The sequence below is a fragment of the Anguilla anguilla genome, chromosome 2 (genome assembly GCF_013347855.1).
Source record: "Anguilla anguilla isolate fAngAng1 chromosome 2, fAngAng1.pri, whole genome shotgun sequence".
NCBI classification, from domain to species: domain Eukaryota; kingdom Metazoa; phylum Chordata; class Actinopteri; order Anguilliformes; family Anguillidae; genus Anguilla; species Anguilla anguilla.
This window is the reverse complement of record NC_049202.1, coordinates 41,620,162-41,640,330: the sequence shown is the minus strand read 5'-3', so window position 1 is coordinate 41,640,330 and position 20,169 is coordinate 41,620,162. Positions and strand designations below refer to the sequence as shown.

General features: G+C 37.6%; 1 protein-coding gene across 50 annotated transcripts in view; it reads right to left on the bottom strand.

The window, feature by feature from the left end:
• The window catches only part of mybpc2b (myosin binding protein Cb), a 58,987-nt gene extending 42,680 nt beyond the window's left edge, over nt 1-16,307 (bottom strand). For 29 of the 50 annotated variants that reach the window (XM_035402480.1, XM_035402483.1, XM_035402581.1 and 26 more), the window contains exons 1-4: nt 16,197-16,306; nt 2,304-2,333; nt 1,366-1,383; nt 156-173 (exon numbers count right to left, since the gene is read on the bottom strand). In XM_035402480.1, the coding sequence (XP_035258371.1) occupies nt 156-173; nt 1,366-1,383; nt 2,304-2,333; nt 16,197-16,218 (88 nt within the window). In that variant the 5' untranslated portion in view covers nt 16,219-16,306. Of the gene's footprint in view, nt 1-155; nt 174-1,365; nt 1,384-2,303; nt 2,334-16,196 lie in introns of all 50 variants that reach the window. The other 21 variants (XM_035402295.1, XM_035402314.1, XM_035402305.1 and 18 more) reach the window with 6 other exon arrangements.
• Between the last annotated feature and the right edge of the window lie 3,862 nt (nt 16,308-20,169).

Below are 20,169 nucleotides of genomic sequence, written 5' to 3'. Positions count from 1 at the left end.
ATGTTCCAAAATAGCATTTACATGCAAATATAACCATCTTTCAAAAACACACAAAATGATGCTGATACTTTTTTGCACTCCCAGTTACCTACTATACTATGCATACATACAAACACACACAGACTGGAGTTAATTTAATTCTGTATTTGTCTTACCGCCAGCCTTGGGTTTTGCTAATGAGAGTGAAAGAAAACATTTTGAAACTCAGTTGTGGTCGTAAATATAATAGTTTCAACTGCTAACCTGACACATGTTACTGTTGTTATTTGAATGGGCTTAAACAACTCTTTACGACAGTGATGGACAGTGATGAACTTACAGTGGAAAATTTTTTAAACCAAAATTGAACTTTCAAATTTGAACTCTAGAACACTAGAAAGTGTACTAGATACTGTAGCAACTGAAAGAAAGATATTTTATATCTTAATTAAGCAGCACAATTGTTTTTAGCTGCACTTAATATAATAGAAGTCCGTCACGAGTACCAAATTAGCACATTAGTGTGAATACCTAAGGATGAGGAAAGAGTGTACTGTCAGTACACTGGAGAAATTGCAGCTGAAAATGGGGATTTGCTTTCATCAGCAAAGACTGAATTTAAAAAAAAAATATTTCAAACAGTAATAGTAATTTGTAACATTATCAATGTCCTGGTTGTATTTTTTGATAAATTTAACGCTACCTTAGTGAATAAAAGTATCAATTTCATTCAAACCGATTCCAAAGATTTGAACGGTAGTGTACGTCCCTTCATTTGGACTTTTACTATTACAGCTAGTGTATTACAGGACCTCAACTGTATCCTGCTCAACCCAGTTAATTAACTCTGATAGATCCCTTATTGCATTTCTTCTGCCTTCCATTCTACCTCTGCTTTACATCAGGCCGGCCAGGGGAGGATTTTCCATCTGATAGTTTTTTCTCGCCATCGTTTGAGGGTTTTCCTCCCCACTGGAGAGTTTTTTTTGTACATCATGCGCTTGCAATTTGCGGGTTAAGCCTGGTTTTCGCACTTTTTCTGCTACTCTGTAAAGTGTTTTTTGTAAAAAGTGCTAATCTCTAAACAGATTTATTTAGATTTAGATCCACATCTTTTAAAATGGTTTATGTTAGGAAGCTGGGTTTTACAAAAATAAAGTTTTCAAAATAAAATCATAACGTGAACAAATTAATAAACACTGAACAAATTATCATAGTGTATTGTCCATGTATGTTCTAATACAGCATTTACATGCAAATACAAACATCTTTCAAAACACACAAAATGTTGCTGATACTTTTTTCCACTCCCAGCTACCTACTTATACTATACATACATACAAGCACACACAGACTGGAATTAAATTAATTCTGTATTTGTCTTACCGGCAGCCTTGGGTTTTGCTAATGAGAGTGAAAGAAAGCATTTTAAAACTGAGTTGTGGTAGTAAATATAATAGTTTCAACTGCTAACCTGGCACAAGTTACTGTTATTTGAATGGGTTTAAACTAACTCTTTGCCACTGTGCAGGACAGTGATGAACTTTTAGTGGAAAATATACAGGGTCTTACTCTGCTATTGTCCAACCCATGCAGTGTTGTCAGTGTTACTACACCAATTGAAGCCCTGTGGTTAAAATGCCCATCCAACATGCATGCTCTGAAACAGTGCAAAACAATTCAAACACAAGGTTTCTTAGCCAAGGCCCTTCGAATAGACCTTGCTATTGGATCTTTCTTCTTGGGTTTGCTTTCATCATCAATAGCATTTTCTTTGCAATACAAAGAAAGTCTTCATAACCAAATGCATTCACCTATATAAATAACTCACAGGTGCATGTGTTACTTTATTTCAGGAGACCTGCAGAAATCTTTTAGAAGAGAAGCCATGACAATATACTGTACCATAAATGGTCCAATCACTTCTTAACAATATAATTGTAGCACATGTGAAGCATTTTATTGTTAATTTTTAAATGATATGAATTGTGATTTTACCATTTTATGGATGTCAAGTTTTTGTTATTTAGAAATTTTTTATTTGCTAGCATTTTCAAAATACCCCTATGAATTGTACACTGACTAAACGGAATATGGAAACCAAGATTCTTTGCACACCCCTAGCATGCAAGTACAAATATAATTATGGATATAGGATCTGATATGTTCACATGTAAAAAATCAATCATAAACATGGCAATAAACATTCATTAAAAGATGCAGAAATTATTAATAATAAAATAACAGGCATATATGTATGCATACGGACATGTGCAATATATGCTCACACTGACACTCACACAACCAGAATGTCTTTATCTTACCCGCATCAGCTGGTGCTGCTTCTGCCACTGCTTTGATGAAAACAAAGAATTTTAAAACATTGACCAGAGAAGATTATACTGTCATTGTGGCATGTAACCAGTGAGCTTTATAAAGGAAGAAGAAACCAATTGCTTTCTTGTACTAGGCACAACTCCTGCTGAAAAACATTATTATCTCACAGCACAGTTGACACCTGGCTAACTAGTCAAGCTCTCCACTCCAGGGAGCTTTGTCATCATGCATGACCATCTTGCTTATTTTGCCACACAGTTCACACAGAGTCATGGCACCAGTGTGCCTGGATGTGAACTGAGCATCAGGCCTGTCAACATAAGCATCACAACCAAAGACAACATACCAACCGTACATAACACACATCACAATCACTGTGGCTTGCAGGTATGCCACAAATAGAATCTCACTCACACACTCGCCAGAGTACAGAATCTCACTCACAGGAATGCCATACTGTATCACTGCACAAGACACCAGTTTTTTTTCAAGAGAAATGCAGTAATCACATCTCATCTTGAGTTCTGGGATTATGCTACTGTCCATAGGAGACTCATGTCTGCATTCTGATCTCTGAATATTTGGCAATGTACACACACACACACACACACACATAAACTACACAGTCAACTACCAAAAAGATATAACAAATAGAAAATTAATAATAATCACTGAAGTGATAAAGATGCGCACATACTACTGTATATTTACAAACATTCAGTAAGAGAAGCACACCTGTTAAACAGACAAGTTTGTGATCTCACATGTATGTCCCTATACACACAAACACATTATATACACAGATGTCTCTGTGTAGATACTATTTCAACATGCTGGCGTATGCACTTCATTATAAATCATTCATATTTGCACACAAACTAAGAAAAAAGGCAGCAAATAAGCTACACGCAGCAAACATTTATCATCCGTAACCTTTACAGAAGCCACAATTAGAGAACTAATTTTGAGAACTTATTTCTGATAGGCCTTATACTATACATAAACTTAAAAAAAAGAAAAATCCTGAAAATACACAGAGATACACTGTGAGCATACATTTAGACAGAAAGACAAACCCATTTGTATATTCTCACAGACCCCTTTGCACCACCACACTACCACCGCAAATTTGTAGATTCAGGTGTGTCAAATTAGGATTGAAATGAAAACCTAAAGAATCTAGATCTCCATGAACTGGGTTGGGAAGTCCTGAGACTTTTTTATTTAGAGAATTTCGTCTATTGGGCTTTTAGGCAGACATGCTGAGAACTGGAACATAAAAGAGTGGATCCTCCTTTTCTTTTAGGAATTAAAGATTTCATCTGTCAGCATGTTCAGAAATAATTGGCTCCTATTGCCGATTATAAGAACATAAGAAAAAGCCATGACAAAAATAGGCCGTTCAGCACAACTTGGCTCCTCATTTATTGTTTTATCAGGACGGAGTGTGGCACAGTGGGTAAGGAACTGCGCTTGTAACCGAAAGGTCGCAGGTTCAATTCCCGGGTAAGGACACTGCCGTTGTACCCTTGAGCAAGGTACTTAACCTGCATTGCTTCAGTATATATCCAGCTGTATAAATGGATACAATGTAAAGTGCTATGTAAAAGTTGTGTAAGTCGCTCTGGATAAGAGCGTCTGCTAAATGCCTGTAATGTAATGTAATGTTAAATAAATGTTCAGAGAAACCAGCAATATAAAAAACCAACAAATAATAAAAAAGCAAACTATAAATAAAAAAAACAAATAAAAAGCAAAGTAAAAGGCATATCCAGTACTGTGTCACGCCTGGCCTTGAATACCATCAGACTCCTTGCTTCAACCGCATGTCCGGGCAAACTGTTCCAAGCATTAATAACTGTCTGAGTAAAGAACAATTTCCTAGTATTTGTTTAGATTTTTATCTTGATTAATTTCAGCATGTGGCCTGTTCTAGCAAAAGAATTCAGCCTAAAAATGTTTTATTACTAATTTTACTGATACAAGTAAGTATTTTAAAAACCTCTATTAAATCCCCCCTAAGTTTCCTCCTTTTTTAGGCAGAATTCCCTAAGCCACATAACTCTTGAATTTCATGCTGGTAGTCAGTTTTGTTACCCTTCTTTGTACTTTCTCCAGAGCTTCTATATTTTAATGTGGTGCCCCAGACTGCACACAGTACTCCAAGTGAGGTCTGACCAGTGCATTATGTAATGCTAAGATTACTTCCTTTGATTGATAATCTATATTTCTTGCAATATATCCCAGCATCCCGTTGGCCTTCTTTATAGCTATCTAAAAATGTTTAGACCCTGATACACTTTGGTCTACTATTACTCCTACAACTACTACTAGTAGTCTTTCTCACATTGAGCACTACCTATTTTCACTCCTCCCATCAAATATTCTTGTCTGAAATTATCCCCCCACCCCCCAACACATGCAGTACTTCGGCATGTTTCAACCCACTTCTAGATTCTGTTCAGATGTTCATCAATTATCCTAGTAGAATTCAAAGTAGTTGCCAGATTTCCAAATACTGTATCATGGGCAAATTAAACTACATTACTACTGATCACCGTAGCAAGGTCATTTTCATAAATGCGGAAGAGTAGAGGCTCCAGTACTGATCCCTGTGGTACTCCACTTTGTACAGGGCCATGCTCAGATGCAATTTCTCCTACCATAACACTTTGTGTTCAATAATATTAGTAGTAATTGAAATTTAACATTGGGAATGAGGAACAGAGAAAAGCTGCTCTGTCGAATGTCTGTTGAAGGTTAGCTACCAGAAAGACTGAGTCATATTCATTTTTTTATATGACACCTTTTTATGATATACCACTTCATACACAGCTACATTAGTTAATGCATCAATGAATAGTGACTGTTAAACCCATAGCAAACAAACAACCAGCTAGCATCCCGATATCATCCAACTAAGCTAAAAAATAATGATTCTGGGTTAAATATAAGGTGGCATGGAACTCTTCCAGGCATTGCAGCATTGTATGTTTACTAAAAGCTGCTCTCCTCTTAGTATGAGCAGCAGAGAAGTCGGGGGAGAGGAATATCTTCTGGCCATTCTAGTTTTATTGACCAGAGTGTCTAGATTGGTACATACTATCTTCATGAATGTGAAGACAATACACACTGACAATAATGTGAGGATTCCCAACTGGTTTTGGTTTAGAGAACAGTGATCTATGTGCTCAATCTAAACTGTGTTTTCAGTTTAAGCTGATCCTTCTGCATGGTGGCTATGACCTCCCTAGACTATAGCCCTTCCATTGTATGATGTAACACAGAGAAAGATATGGACACTGATACATGTGAAGATGTACAATCTCACAGACAATAAAGGATGTGGGGGGCCTGCACTGAAAAAAAATGACAGAAGAAACTATGAAATGCAAATGTTACCACCCAAAACACTGTAATTGTTTTGTTCTAAACTTGCTGTTGTTCTCAAAAATGCACTGCTGAGTATTCAGCAAGTGGATTATAATTTATTAATTCAAAGGTCAATTGTAGGTACAGTGCCTCCAATACGTTACTCAAACTCTCCGCAGAATGTGTGACATTGGGTTTATAATTGTGGTAAATACAAATCAGTATTTGTTTAACACTGGGGGCAAGGAAATATAGTCACTGTGTAATCTCTTGTGTAAAATGTGTCCATCCTTCCTTCATTAATTCCTGGCTGTGAGCAGCAGAGGGAGACAGGCTTCTCACAGTGATTTGATTATTCATTTAATATGAATATAATAATAAGTATCTTTCTATTAAATGTTTTCCATGAATGCATAAAATTACTGCAGCCATTCATAGGTCACAAGCCTACATACTTGCTATATTATGCTTGAAATATGCTTGATATATTGATGTCAAGCAGACCCCTTCTAAAATACATATACAGTACATGTAAACATTATAATTACACCACACCTGCAAATATGTACCAGTATAATTAATTTCAACTTTGGACCACAAGTCATGGAGGCATAGCTGGAATGTATCAATATTTTTCCAAGTGAGCATGAAATAAATAATCTTTCCTGATTAAAGTTCCTAAAATAAACAACATGATAAAATGCAATTCTATTAATGTAATATTTTAACCATTTTAATTGAATAAGGGAAATTGATATTTTTAAGTAATGCTGTTTATTATGTGTTTATTAATCAGGCACATAAAAAGTAAATACAGTATAAGACTGAAAGGAATGACATAATCTGCATTGGCTGCATAGCTGAGGAAATGGTCTGGCCTCAGGTCACTGCTGACTCCAGTGGGACTGTGGTGGGCTGGCATCTTGCATGTGGGGTAATACGACACCCCTCCTGGCCTTTGCCACCCACTTGTGTCATGTAGACAGATCTGCCCTAGTTAAAGAAAGTGCAGGGTGCTTGATTTATCTGTCTTTAACAAGTTGCATTCGCACATACATTTTACCTTCCTTAAGCCACTGCAATGTTAATAATGACCATTTACCAGCAGTATGTTTGCACAGTGGATCACTCTGCTTCCTTCATGCTACAATGTTTAATCATTGACTTTGGAAAGGTTATGCCACTTGTGTTTTAGAAACTTTACACATAATGTGTTCTGGTCTACCTCTATGCCAGACAGGTACTGAGGGAAATGTCCAAAAAATAATTATAACCTAATGATACAATGGTGGGAGGTGAGCTGTCACACCTTCAGACTATGCAAAATCACTCCCTCAGAACATTAGCTCAGGCTGGAGAGCTTGTCAATTTGTAAAACATACCTTTATTGCACATTTAAAATTGTGTGAATTTGACATTTAACTTTGGCATTTAACTTCACCCCTCATATTTCCCCAAGCCCTGGGGGAACCACAGCTGTACATAGAATACAGCAAACTCTGAACAGCGACTACACCATTACGTAAATCCAAAATGCAAGTGGAGGCAAGTTGATGTAAAGAAGACAATTACAAGCACATTTAGCATATTTCATAAGACTCAAAATACACTCAGTGCAGACAATTCAGACAGACTGACTGTGTCCAATGGAAGATGTTAAAAATTAGCTCTAGAGCATTGTAACTGAGAGTGATGACAGTTACTTGCTCTTTTTAACCGAAGTAGATCCCTGCCTGAACTAATATTAGCTTTTATCCATCAGCAAAGACCCCAGCTGAGGCAGGTGACAGTTATATATTGTCTGAGCTCTCCTGAATTGATAGCAATGGCTGCAGCAGTGAATGCCAACGACTACAATTCAGAAAACTGGAAGAAAAGCAAAAACGTTTTTTTAAAAGCAAATGCATCTTAATGCCACTTAAAACAACATCAGTTGACCATATGCAACGGTTAAAAACATTCATAAGCTGAGCTGCACAGCGAAATCTATTCCTCATTTTATGACGTGATCCTCCCTGCATTTTCCAACGCTTGTTACCTGGCAACATGTTCTGTCTGTTTGTTACTGTGAGATGGATGCAGTCAACCAGGTTGCACTATTACCAGCCAACACATCAGGCCTGAACATGTAATACATGGAGCCAGGCATGCTTGGCCACTACCCTTAATCCAACATCCTCTCAAGCATCTGCATCCCCAGATGAAATCGGGGCACAGTTTTAGATTGCCCAGAAAAGTCAAATGACAGATCGTCACAAATTCTCCCTTCACTGTTTCTGATCAATCATGTTAAGGTGAATTCTGAAAATACATCACCCAGCCTGCAAAGGCTGATGTATTTATGATCAAAAGCTAGAAAGTGCGATTTTGTGGCTCAGGGAGAATTATTTGTCACAGGGTTATTGTATCCATCATCTTCAGTATAACCTGTCCGGTTCCAAAATTATTGCATGATGCTAACTTAAATCAAAAACACATATAATGGTATGACTCTTCTATGACTCATGTTATAACCATCACAGTTCTCCATGATGGATAGATACATGGAGTTATCGTATTCATCACTGAATGACAATGAATATCAGATACCTAGCCGCCTTTCAATGATGGTTTGAAAGATCAATCTCTGGCATCAAGAAAGTTTATTATTAATGATTTAGAATGAAAATACAAAATATCTCTTTTTAATTTCTGTATTGGAACTGATATATAGTGCCCGTTTCATCCAACAGCACTCCACTGATCAATGACTCCACTTCTCACACATTACATGACTCAGCATTTAAAATGAGAGCTTTTAAATGCTGACTGATACGATGTTTAGTATGGTTTAACTATGTGTACCTTACACATTACAGGCATTTAGCAGACGCGCTTATCCAGAGCGACTTACACAACTTTTATATAGCATTTACATGGATATATACTCAAGCAAGGCAGGTTAAGTGCTCAAGGGTACAATGGCAGTGTCCTTGAACCTGTGACCTTTAGTTTACAAGACCATTTCCTTACCCATTATACTACATTGCCGCCCTACACCCATCACACCCAACACAAGAGAAGTGGCAGGACTTAATCAATATTGTGAAGTGGCTGAATTTTTAAATAACTGATACCAAAGTATTTTTAATAATATGAAGAATTCCTTGCACTCTCCTCATTTTCGTTTTAGCTTGTCAACACAGCCCTTTTCTCTTTTTTTCAGAGTGTTAACGAGTGAAATTAATCCTCAACCAGGAAGCTGCTGAAAACATTTCTTATGTTAATGTCCTTAAATTACAGAGACCCATTAAACACAGTGTCAATTTAAATTTATGTTAACTACTCTCTCTCTGAGTAATGCAAACATCCTCTACGGCCAACAAACACAAGTGTATGGTTGCACGAATGTGCATACACAAGCACCATGTGTTTAATGAAAGTACTATCCAGGCTGTGTACACCAACAAGCACACAACAAACTTACTGTCCAGGAACAGCCACAGACAGATTCATTGCACAAACAGTAGCTATATACATACTTAAGCGAAAATACACACATGACTTGTTTAAATATGAAGGACAGACAGATTGAAAGTACTAAGAAAGTACTAAGTTTCTATCAAAGAGAGACTTAAAGTGGCAATCTGTTATTTTTCAGTTTTGATAGATCTGTGGTGACTGGCAGTCACAAAAATTAGTTTTCACACTCCAAATACCAAATTTTGAGTTCCATTTGATATTAAGTGATTGAGAGCTGGTCTTTCTTAAAAGATAATCCAAATTCCTGTGCGTGTGTCATCACATTTAAATACTTGACAAGACTGTTGCACCAAACACCACCAGTGGAAAATAGCATGTAGAGGAGCAATTACAGAATGCAAACATGATATTGCTACAAAAATACCACTGAACAGGTATAAAACATGGCATTTTTTATATAAAAATATTAAGGATTGCCACTTTATAGATAGTTATAGAGGCAAACACAGATCAATTATTTAAATGTGCAAATATAAATATGCCGAGAGATTTACATGCAAGGCTATTATTTTTAACACAGTACATGTGCTTTAGTATTGATGGCAGGTGTCCAATACCGGAATAGGGTCAAGACAGCTTGGAGATTGGTGTACATTGGCAGTATTAAGTGAACCACTTAATGTTATAACAACTATCTGTTTATTTCATAGTGGTGCTGAATGACAGATTAATTTTAATTTCAAGAAGGGTTAATAGTGAGGGGTTTAACATATGGGCGGGGGTGATTATAGCTTAGAAGTGATGAAAGGAAAGGTAGAGACTGGGAATAGAAATAATTTATGCAGGAATCAGTGACAGGAATAAAACCAACCAGAAGGGAAAGGAAAAGTCTCGGGTGGAGAAGTAACACTATAAACAAAGGGGCAGAAGAAAGTTATAATGTCACCCCGCTGTTTTGTTGCACCATAGAGATGATGCAAATTATTGCAGGCATACGGGATCACTCTCACCTAATAGGCTGAACATAGCTGCCAGAAGAGGGCAGGGGTGCCGTTCAGTCCATAAAGGAAGAAAGGTAGGAGAGTTCAATGGGGATTATCCAGATTAAGCACACAATTTGACATCGTTGCCACATGAAGCCAGTATTTGTGTCATTAGTCTAATGAATATGAGGAGAATAAACTTGCACCACGTCAGGAGGACAGACAGGGTGTTATCTGTGGATGGGGTTGGCAGGAGAGGGGGAGCAGGGGACATTATATATCACAGATGCTTATACATATGATATTGTAATAAAATCTGATATGCAAGGATATTATATCAAACACAAGAGGTGTTGGTAAGGTTAGAAGGTTCAGAAGGAAAGTTCCTAAAATGAAGAGAAGGAACGGCAGACATCAAAGAGGCAAATAAGAGAAGAACTGAGGTCAACAGTTTCAGCAACAGGTCAAGACAGAGCATGGTCATTGTAAAATGATGCTAACAAAAGCAAATGGACGAGGGACAGATTTTTTATATTTGATAACACTGCAGATCTATCTTTGATTCTTGTTACAGTTCATGTAAAACCAAATTTGATTGTTTTCATTTGAAAATCAGATTTATTTAGCATTATTGTATTTTGTTTAATTATAAAAACAAGTGTGTTAATATGTATTGGTATAATAATTGTATTGCATCATTTCTTACAATGGCATGTTTCATTTTAGGATTGCATCATGTATCAGGGGTGGACAAATGCCCAGGGCCCAGGAGTTCAAAAGTTTTTATCTCAATCAGATCCGATCAGATTTTGAAATCCCACATTTTGTGATCCAGGATCAGACAATTCAGCCAGATTTTGTCCAGGTATTTCAAAGCAATTCAGGATAGGATCACCCTGATCCAGATTCAGACTTTTAAAGATTACCAGATCCTGATTATCAGTGCTTTAAAACACTGGAACATTACTGAGAAAGATTATGATTTTCTAACCTTCAAATTATATATTATGTGACTTTTTGAGTGTCAATTTTTATGGCCCTACAAATGTAAACAACTAAAACCATCTAAAACTTAAACTATCTTTTAGCTCTGACGGTTCTTGATACAAGGAATAGCAGTTTGCAAGTGCTAACATGTTTGTATTCGATTTAAAAGCCATACAAGGTTTGTTTGTAAACATTAAAGCAAAACAGGCTTGTATTTTGATAAACGTATTATTTGGTTGAATGCACTGTCCTGAGAGCTAGGCTAGAGGCCACTGTAAATGTGACAGAAAAAAGTAAATAAAAATTGTGCAACCATTGAGCCTACAAACAATGTATTATTTTAATTTACAAACTCTACTATCTTTTTTATATTGAAATGTATTTTGAAATGAATTGTATACTATATTTTGTTCTGGTAATCCACTCTAAATCCACCCTTCTACTGGGATCAAGGTAATCCTGATTTTTTGGATCAAAATGATCCCAATCCTATGTTAAAGTTTTGAACTATGTATTTTGAAGATTTGATCCAGATTAAAACTAGGATTCGATTACCTGATCTGATCGGATTCCAAAGTGATCCCAATCCTGTTTTTTGGTTTTGAACTACCCATTTGCAGGATTTAATCCAATCCGATAGTCAAAATCTGATCAGATCACTTTTGAACTCCTGGGCCCAGGACATCTATTATTTTTTATCCCAGATGACTAGAGTGCAGCTTGAATTTTTGCAGTTCTCTTCATCTGTTCACATATTCCAACTAGCAGTGAGCCAAGTTGTAGTCCTCTCTTGATTACACTAGCAAGTATACTGATGGTCAATAGTACGAAGGTAAAAGAAACCAAATTAAAGAGATACCCTGCCGTATTTTATTCAGCACTCATTTGTACAAATTTATAACTGATATCCACTGACCATGGCATCTAATTTTAACCATTAATTTCAATGTTGGCAGTTTTAGAATCCAAATGAAATTTTAGATTTAGCTAGCCAGGTAAACATTTTGTACTTCAGAACATTGTATCCTGTGTGCAATTCAAAACTTTGCTTATGCCAAGGAGTATTGTGAATACCATTATACAACAACTTTTTTCAGAACTGTAAAATGACATTCATTTTCTAATCCCTAGTTAAAGTACTTAAGGTGTGTATTAGTCTGATACCAGTGCCAATGGGTAGCATTGGAGCAACACTACTGTTTATGGAAAACATTTTCTAAATAGTGTCTCAAGAAACCAATTTAGTCAGAGGCAGTAAATCACAGAGAACATGAGCTGTCGGGTAAAGGTTAGGTTTGGGCTGGGCGAGGTAAGTGGAGAGAGGAGAAGGGTAATGTTATATATGTGATGTAATGCAACGCCTTTGCATGAGACTGAGGAGTGAGAAGACTTGGGGAGTCAAAGTGACAGTAAATTAGCGAAAAAAGTAAGAACGATAAAATGAAGACAAAAAGATAATGGGCTGTGGGGAAGTGGTTTGTCATTAAGCTGCAGGTTCAACTCAGAACTTGATGTAATTTTGCAGTTGAAACTGCATATGGACAGGGTCTCAATACTACAGAGAATGATGGGGTTGCTAGAAACCTCCTTACACCTACATAGCCAGCTGGTTATGATACACCAGAATAGAAGGAGAAGAAAGAAAAGTATAAAAAAGGAATTTAGTTCCAGGAGACAGGGAGCTACAAGGTCATGCCCAAGTTGGAATAATCATACATTTCTAGGCCCTTCTCTGCTCCTCACACTCTCCTTCTACCTCTCATTCTGTTTTCTGTCTTTCTCAGATTTCACATGGTGATTTACATCAGGTCACAGCGACTGTTAAATACGATGGGATGACCCACCAGGAGAAGAATCCAGTCATATTTTAAACACACTTACATCTGGGAACTGCATGCCACTAGTTAGTTAATAAATTTAAAAAAAAAATGATTATAAGGTTTCCAAGGTGCTCAGTCATTAATTAAACATTGCACCAGTGTCCCCAATGTCCATAACTCATTTATAAAATGTCATTTTGAAAAATTTTCATTTAGCTAAGTAGCATCTCCTAATTAACCATGTATTGTGCACACACAAAAATTGGTGCATGTGTCGTGGGATGCAAGATTTGTTTCATTGTAATAACAATAACAATAGGGGCGACATAGCTCAGGAGGTAAGACCGATTGTCTGGCAGTCGGAGGGTTGCCGGTTCAAACCTGGGCATGTCGAAGTGTCCTTGAGCAAGACACCTAACCCCTAACCCTTAACTGCTCTGGCGAATGAGAGGCATCAATTGTAAAGCGCTTTGGATAAAAGCGCTATATAAATGCAGTCCATTTACCATTAACATGGCCACCAAAAGAAAACAATGCTTCAATGTGTACTGGTCAAAACACTATTACTGTGTACACTATAACTTATGTTATTTTAACATGGCTGCCACATGCAATATGTTTAATTATGGAGAAAATACTGAGAATATCTCATCATTCCATTAACCATTGCAGTTGAGCCGGGGTGTCCAATCTTATGCGAAAAGGGCCAGATTAGGTTTAGGATTAGGTTAGGTGCAGGTTTTTGTTTTAGTCCAGCAGTACCAATTGCTTTGTAACCATCTTTATGATAGAATGTACTGCACTTTTGCACTTGGCTGTAAGTCTTCATACATGAAGGTTACTTGAGGTGTTCCTCAAGGATCAGTACTGGATCCACTCCTTTTCACCATTTATATGAACAATATAAACCAAGCAATGCATAAGTTGAGAATTAATGCATTAATTCAGAGGATACTATTATTTTGGTTCCCCCTCACTAGTCCAAGCCTTACAAGAACTGAAATTTGCATCTCAGTCTATTCTAGTTGCTCTTAGAGAGCTGAACCTGGTCCTTAATGCTTAACAAACTAAATGAATATTATTTACTTGGTCCCATGCTCCAATACCAGATGAGATACAAACTGTCACGTTCAGTGGTGAATGTACTGAATGAGTGTCGTTCAGTATTTAAGTTTCTGCATTGATGAAACACTTAATTTTGACTAAGAAACTGAAAGTAAATCTGTACTTGGGAAATAACTTCAGAAATAAACCTTGTTTTTCTTTTGATGCCAAAAGAAAGTTTGATTTACCTACAGTACATCTGTTGATTATGGCGACACACAGTACATGCGTGGTACTTTCACTTCATTACAGACATTGGGCCAGAGTGTATCACTGCAATGCAAATCAGTGACCCACCACTGTCCTCTCTATGAAAGGATTAGTTTTAATAGGCCCATTCACTTGTGTCTCCTCATTTATAAAGCCATCACAGGAAAAATCCTTCTTAATTGAGCTTTCTAATAAACTGGAATACAAGTAGTTATCTGCTGCCTTCATGCAATTTGTTCAGGCTTTTTAAAAATTGCACAGACTTTGGGGAATCATTTTATTTACAACGCACACAAAAGCTTGAATAACCTTCCAAAACAACCTCACCTGGCCATTTTAATGCTGTTAATGCTCTGATTTAAAATGTTTCATTCTTAAGTTCTTTGTAATCAAAATAGGGCCATGGCTCACCAGATGATATAACCATATATCTGTTATATACTTATTTTTTGGCCCAAAAATATTTTAATGGGCTACACAGTATGGCCCAGAACAACTCCAGATTGCACCAGCACTGACTTTGGCTGGAAGTCTCAAAAGTCCACGTTTAATAGCCATAGCTGTGCCATTGCATTGTCCAGAGCAGGAGGGTTTCAGCTGTTTTGCCGATTACCTCAGCATCTCCACACAGCAACTCACCTGCACCATCAGTGTAAATTGCACAGTCCTTCAAATTATTAAGGGGCAGTAAGCCTGCCACTTTGCATTCTACAGATTAATGGCATAATCTGTGGGGGTCTTACATCAGGGGGATAGGCCTACATCACTATGTTGTTGGACATTTTTCACCTTACAACTCAGTAAAAAGAGCCATTTAACAGCTTTCAGAATTTAAGAATAGCAGCGTCAATGATCTGAACAGAGTATCATCTGGCAACAAAAAAAATCTGTGTCCATGCTCATCATCCATGTCCCAGACCTTTATCGTTTCGACACGCAGCTGTCATTACCACCTGTTCCCCTTTCCATCTTCTTCCACTGACACATCTCTATTTTTCCCCTGGTCTCTCCTTCTTTCCAAATCATAACCAACAAATATATATTTTGCCTTGAATTAACTGAAGTTCACTGACAGCATTCTTTGAGCTACTTAATTTCAGAGTATTTTCAGAACGTATTGCATTTGCGATGTATACTTAATTAAATTAAAACTGTAAATGCTGCTTATACATTTTTTTCTACATTTGCATAAAACATTTAAGTAATTTTGTTTATGGCTCCTGTTGCTCATCATTGCTGGTTCTAAAACATAATAGCCGTTCATTTTTCAGTAACTGGAATATGGTTACATTTGAATGTGCCTCACAACTGTATATTGATAAGCACTTCATTGAACAATTTTATCTCCTTGGTATGCTCTAGTAAATAAATCAGAGAATCTGTCTGTACCATAGTATTTAAATGTTCTTTTTCAGGGCACTTTTCAATGCATGATTTTCACAAACAAACTTTTCACAGGTATCATGGTATAATCCTTTTATAGTCTTGAAAACCACACTGACTGACTGACTGAGTCCAAGCTATACTGTATATCCACAAGACGGCATGTACTGGTAAGCTCACTCAAATTTGCATAACAGATATGCACCTTGATGGATATTTAACATGGAATATGCATATTTACAAGTAATTTACAATAAATTCAGTAACTACCCATGAGATCCAATTTTACTGCAGTACAGTAAAACATGTTAAATGCATTCCTGACTTGTAAAAATGCAACATTAAACATGAATTACTCATTACATTCTCACTGTAATCATACAATGTTCATGCATTCTTTGGCCTCATGGATTTATCAAAATGTTGTAATATTTTGACAAACTGTACTGTATATCACATCAGTGGTGCATTTAAATGTTTTTTTTTTTATTTAAAAAAAAGCTGAGTCTGCAGCATTCTTCAACAAGCCTCCCACTTTTGATTCATTCATGGGCCTTACCTGGCTCCTTAGCTTCAGGCATGGTTACTTCGTGTGTATGTCTCTAATCTCTTACTGCCTCTCGCCCTGTCTGCGAGTACTGCAGGTTTTTGTTCAGTTTATCTTTCTTAAATGCTCTCTCTCTCACTTTCTCTCTCAGAGACAGAGAAAGGGAGGGAGGGGGATGGAAGGGGAGGGGGAGACGCAAGACATTTGAAACCAATGGGGAATGTAAATTCCATAAGGAAGCATTATGGCTGATAAGATGAGCAGAGGGAGGGAGTGGTGAGAGGAATCAGCTGTGGTAATGTAGGTGGGTGGCAGACTAGTAAGACCATATGAATAGGGAAAAGTGGGAGGGTGCAGTGAAAGGGATTCATAGTCATAATGTGGGGAGGCTGACAGACTGCTAAAAACTTGTTGAATAGTGAAAGTCATTCATGTTGAGCCAAGACCACTGATGCAATGTTTGATTAATGAAATGGCCAGCTGATTGTGTTGCACTGTCTACCCTTGTACAGCTCATCACCACACAAAATGGCATGATTGCTATTGACTCATCAAATGCATTCTACTGCTCATCACACACCGACATAACCTGTGTCACCGGAGAACAGACACTCTACTGTAAGGTAATAATACAAAAAAAATAAAAATACACTCTAGCATATTTTTTTTTTTCAAAAAAAATTGCCATGAGACTTCTGAAAAAGGTGATCCAGGATCATATAACTCAGAAGTCAATGGGTGTGGGCTTTGGAAATTTTAAGCCCATAGTATTAGAAGTAGTATTTGAGAAAGGTCTGTTAAATCTATGGCTGGTTTTGCAAATTTCAATGAACTTCATGACAAATTCAGCTGACTACAATCTAGTCTTTTTCTATATTTTCAAGTATGTGATTGTTCTCATACACACTTTGCCTTATTCCCCCAGTTGTCTACTGTTTCCTTGACAGATGAATCCCTCTTGGTTCCCAAATCAAGTGGTAGATTATTAATTTGATTTCATACCATCCTCTGGGACTTCTTAACTTTCTGTGACCAAAGCCGCGTTTCCACCAAAATTACCCGGAACTTTCAGTCCCAGGAACTACTTTACCAGGAACTAAAAGGTTCCTTCAGCCAATGGTTGTCTGCGTTTCCACCGGGGTCTAAAGTACCGCGAAGATTAGGCAAATTAGCCCACTGACGTTGTCGTCGGTCCATCTGTCATATGATTTCTTCTGTAACCCCATACTACCACCGAAGTAGCCTACATTATTTTCTAATAACCGGGACAGCCCGGAGGGGTTTATTCCACTTATATACAATGGGTTACCAACAATGACTATATATGGTTACTTTTGTATTTATTGATTTTCATATATCCTCTCAAACACATTCATTAACAGCAGAAAACATGCACACGTTGTAAACAATTTGCTGTTTTATTACTTTCTCGTCGTCAATTCCATATAGGCTAATCGCAAAATGACAAGAATAGAACGAAAACTCGGACTTGCGTGAAAATGTAAATTAGTAGTGGTACAGCCACCGTTTGCTTTCCTTCGAAGTTACTGCTAGCCGAGCAGCGAAGTGTGCCCTCCAGATGCGAACCATGCACCATAAATGAGTCCATAGTCTTCCTGGTCTTTTCGTGGAATTGAAAAATGGCAGTAAAATTGAGTAAAATTACGGCAGTCTGAAAAAGCTAAAGGGAAGATTACTAGAATTAACCTGTTATTTTACCCGGATAAAAAGTGCGGAAGGTGATTTCCAGTTTGCTTGTACTGTATCACCAATGTTAATTATGCAGAACTACCGCATACCTCACATAACTGTATCAAACGTTTTGAGTCAGTTACAACGGGCTAACAAAGAAAATCCGGAAGAAAATATTCAGCAACCGAATTAATCCGTTTGAATGTTTTGGTAGCCTACGTAATATGCTGTCCCAGCACGAATGCTTAGCATTTTATAAAACGAATACTAAAGCAAGAAAAGAACAGAAGAGCACACGTTATAATTCCAAGACGTTGACAGGCTATAACCAAAAGTAGGCTACTGCGCCGCATAACATACAAGTTTGATTTGAAGTTATTATGAAAATAAATTGGTTTGCCGCTGCATATTTTCAAACAAGGCGGGTAATGGCGGAAAATAAATACAACACAAATGCTACGAATACTCGACCAATCAGAAATGTTCAGCGCTGCAAGCTCCACCCAAAAGGTTCCTGTACTTTCGGAAAGTACTACCCCCCGAGCAGGAACGTTTTGGGGGGTAAAACAAAGCCCCCAGAACTAAATTTAGACCCTAGTTCCTGCGGTGGAAACGCACCGAGTTCCTCAAAAGGTTCCTAGTTCCGGGGTATAGTTCCTGCGGTGGAAACGCGGCTCAAGTGTAGCTGGGAAGGGAAAATTGCACCTGACCATACAGAATAATTTTGGGAAGAAGCTCTTCATGTGCTTGACTAACTTTGATTTAGTTTAAGGTCTTGAGATATACTTTTTTACATGACAGACATTTAGCAGGCGCTCTTATCCAGAGCAACGTACACTTTTTTTACACAGCATTTACATTGCATCCATTTATACAGCTGGATAAGTACTGAAGCGATGCAGGTTAAGTACCTTGCTCAAGGGTACAACGTCAACGTCTTAGCGGGGTCTTGAACCTGCGACCGTTAGGTTACAAGACCAACTCCTTACCCATCATATTACACTGCCACCCACTACACACTACCAAAGCCAGACTCAGTAAACTGTTTCCAGGCACTACTAATGCATGTGATAGGTGAACTTTTTCACCTACAGATCACAGTCATTGTTTTACTTCTGTCCAAAGTGATCTGGTTTCTAGTCTTCAGTTTGTAATACTTTGTCCAGAGTCCTTAATATACATTGGAGCCCAGTCCATTAACACTAAAAGGCCACGTTTTTTAACTTTATATTAACACCAACCCTGACACCCTTGTCCAGCATTACAGCATCAATTTCTGAGGTTAGATGTGGGGATGTTGGTGTGACATAACACTTACTATTTACTGAATAAAAAATGGTTACTATAAAAGTAACGTTATGTACATGCTCATTCATTGTCTAACATTAGGCTAACTTAAGCTGTCTTTACACCGCTGAGCCAGGTTAAAATGCTGTAGCAGACCTGGGGTAGAATTAGTGATGATCAATTTCCACAAAAGTTCTTTATCCACCTTTTGCCCGGTATGAACATCTTTACACTGCAGAGAAGAATTTGTGGGATTTGCTGTGGCTCGTGCAACTATGCATCTCGTGCACAATAAACAGTCTTTTTCGTGAATGATTGTTGTGTGATATTTTTTAAACAACTGCCTTGCAAAATGTTACCCCTGGTGTTTCTGGTTTTGCTAGCTAAACTGTTCGAGGATAAAGCTGAGCTGGGTGTTAAATTAGCAATCAGAACAAGAAGAATAAAACAAAGGAGATTTCATCAAAAAAACGGCATCAAGGCTGAAGGAACATATGAGGAAGCGTAATAAAATAATAACAACGCTAATCCATACTGCCGTATTCTTTTATTTAGTTTTCTCTGGCTTGACATCTTTACACAGAAATCAGACCTGGCTCTGGCTCCACCTATACCCCGGCTTTATTCCGATCATTATAATATATTGATGAACTTTATGGCAATGTAAATAACGGTAACGTTAAGGCCAGTTCAGATCAATGATTCGCAACGAGACAAAACGGTTTTAGAATTTTGCAGAGAAAATTGCAGCGGTGTGAACTGATTAGTTGCAGAGCGTCTGAAGCCGTTGCCTGGGGTCCCAAGAGACCCACCTTGTCAAATCGCCAATGCAGTTTTAGAACGTTTACAATCCGACTTCTTGGAATTTTGCAAGTTGCATCCAGTCTCGTTGCGAATCATTGATCTGAACTGGCCTTTAGTTAGCACATTGCAACAAGGTAGCATTGCATTCGAGTGACTGTTCGCGAGGTCGGAACCGGGCGGTAGCGTTAGCTAGTGTTTTTTC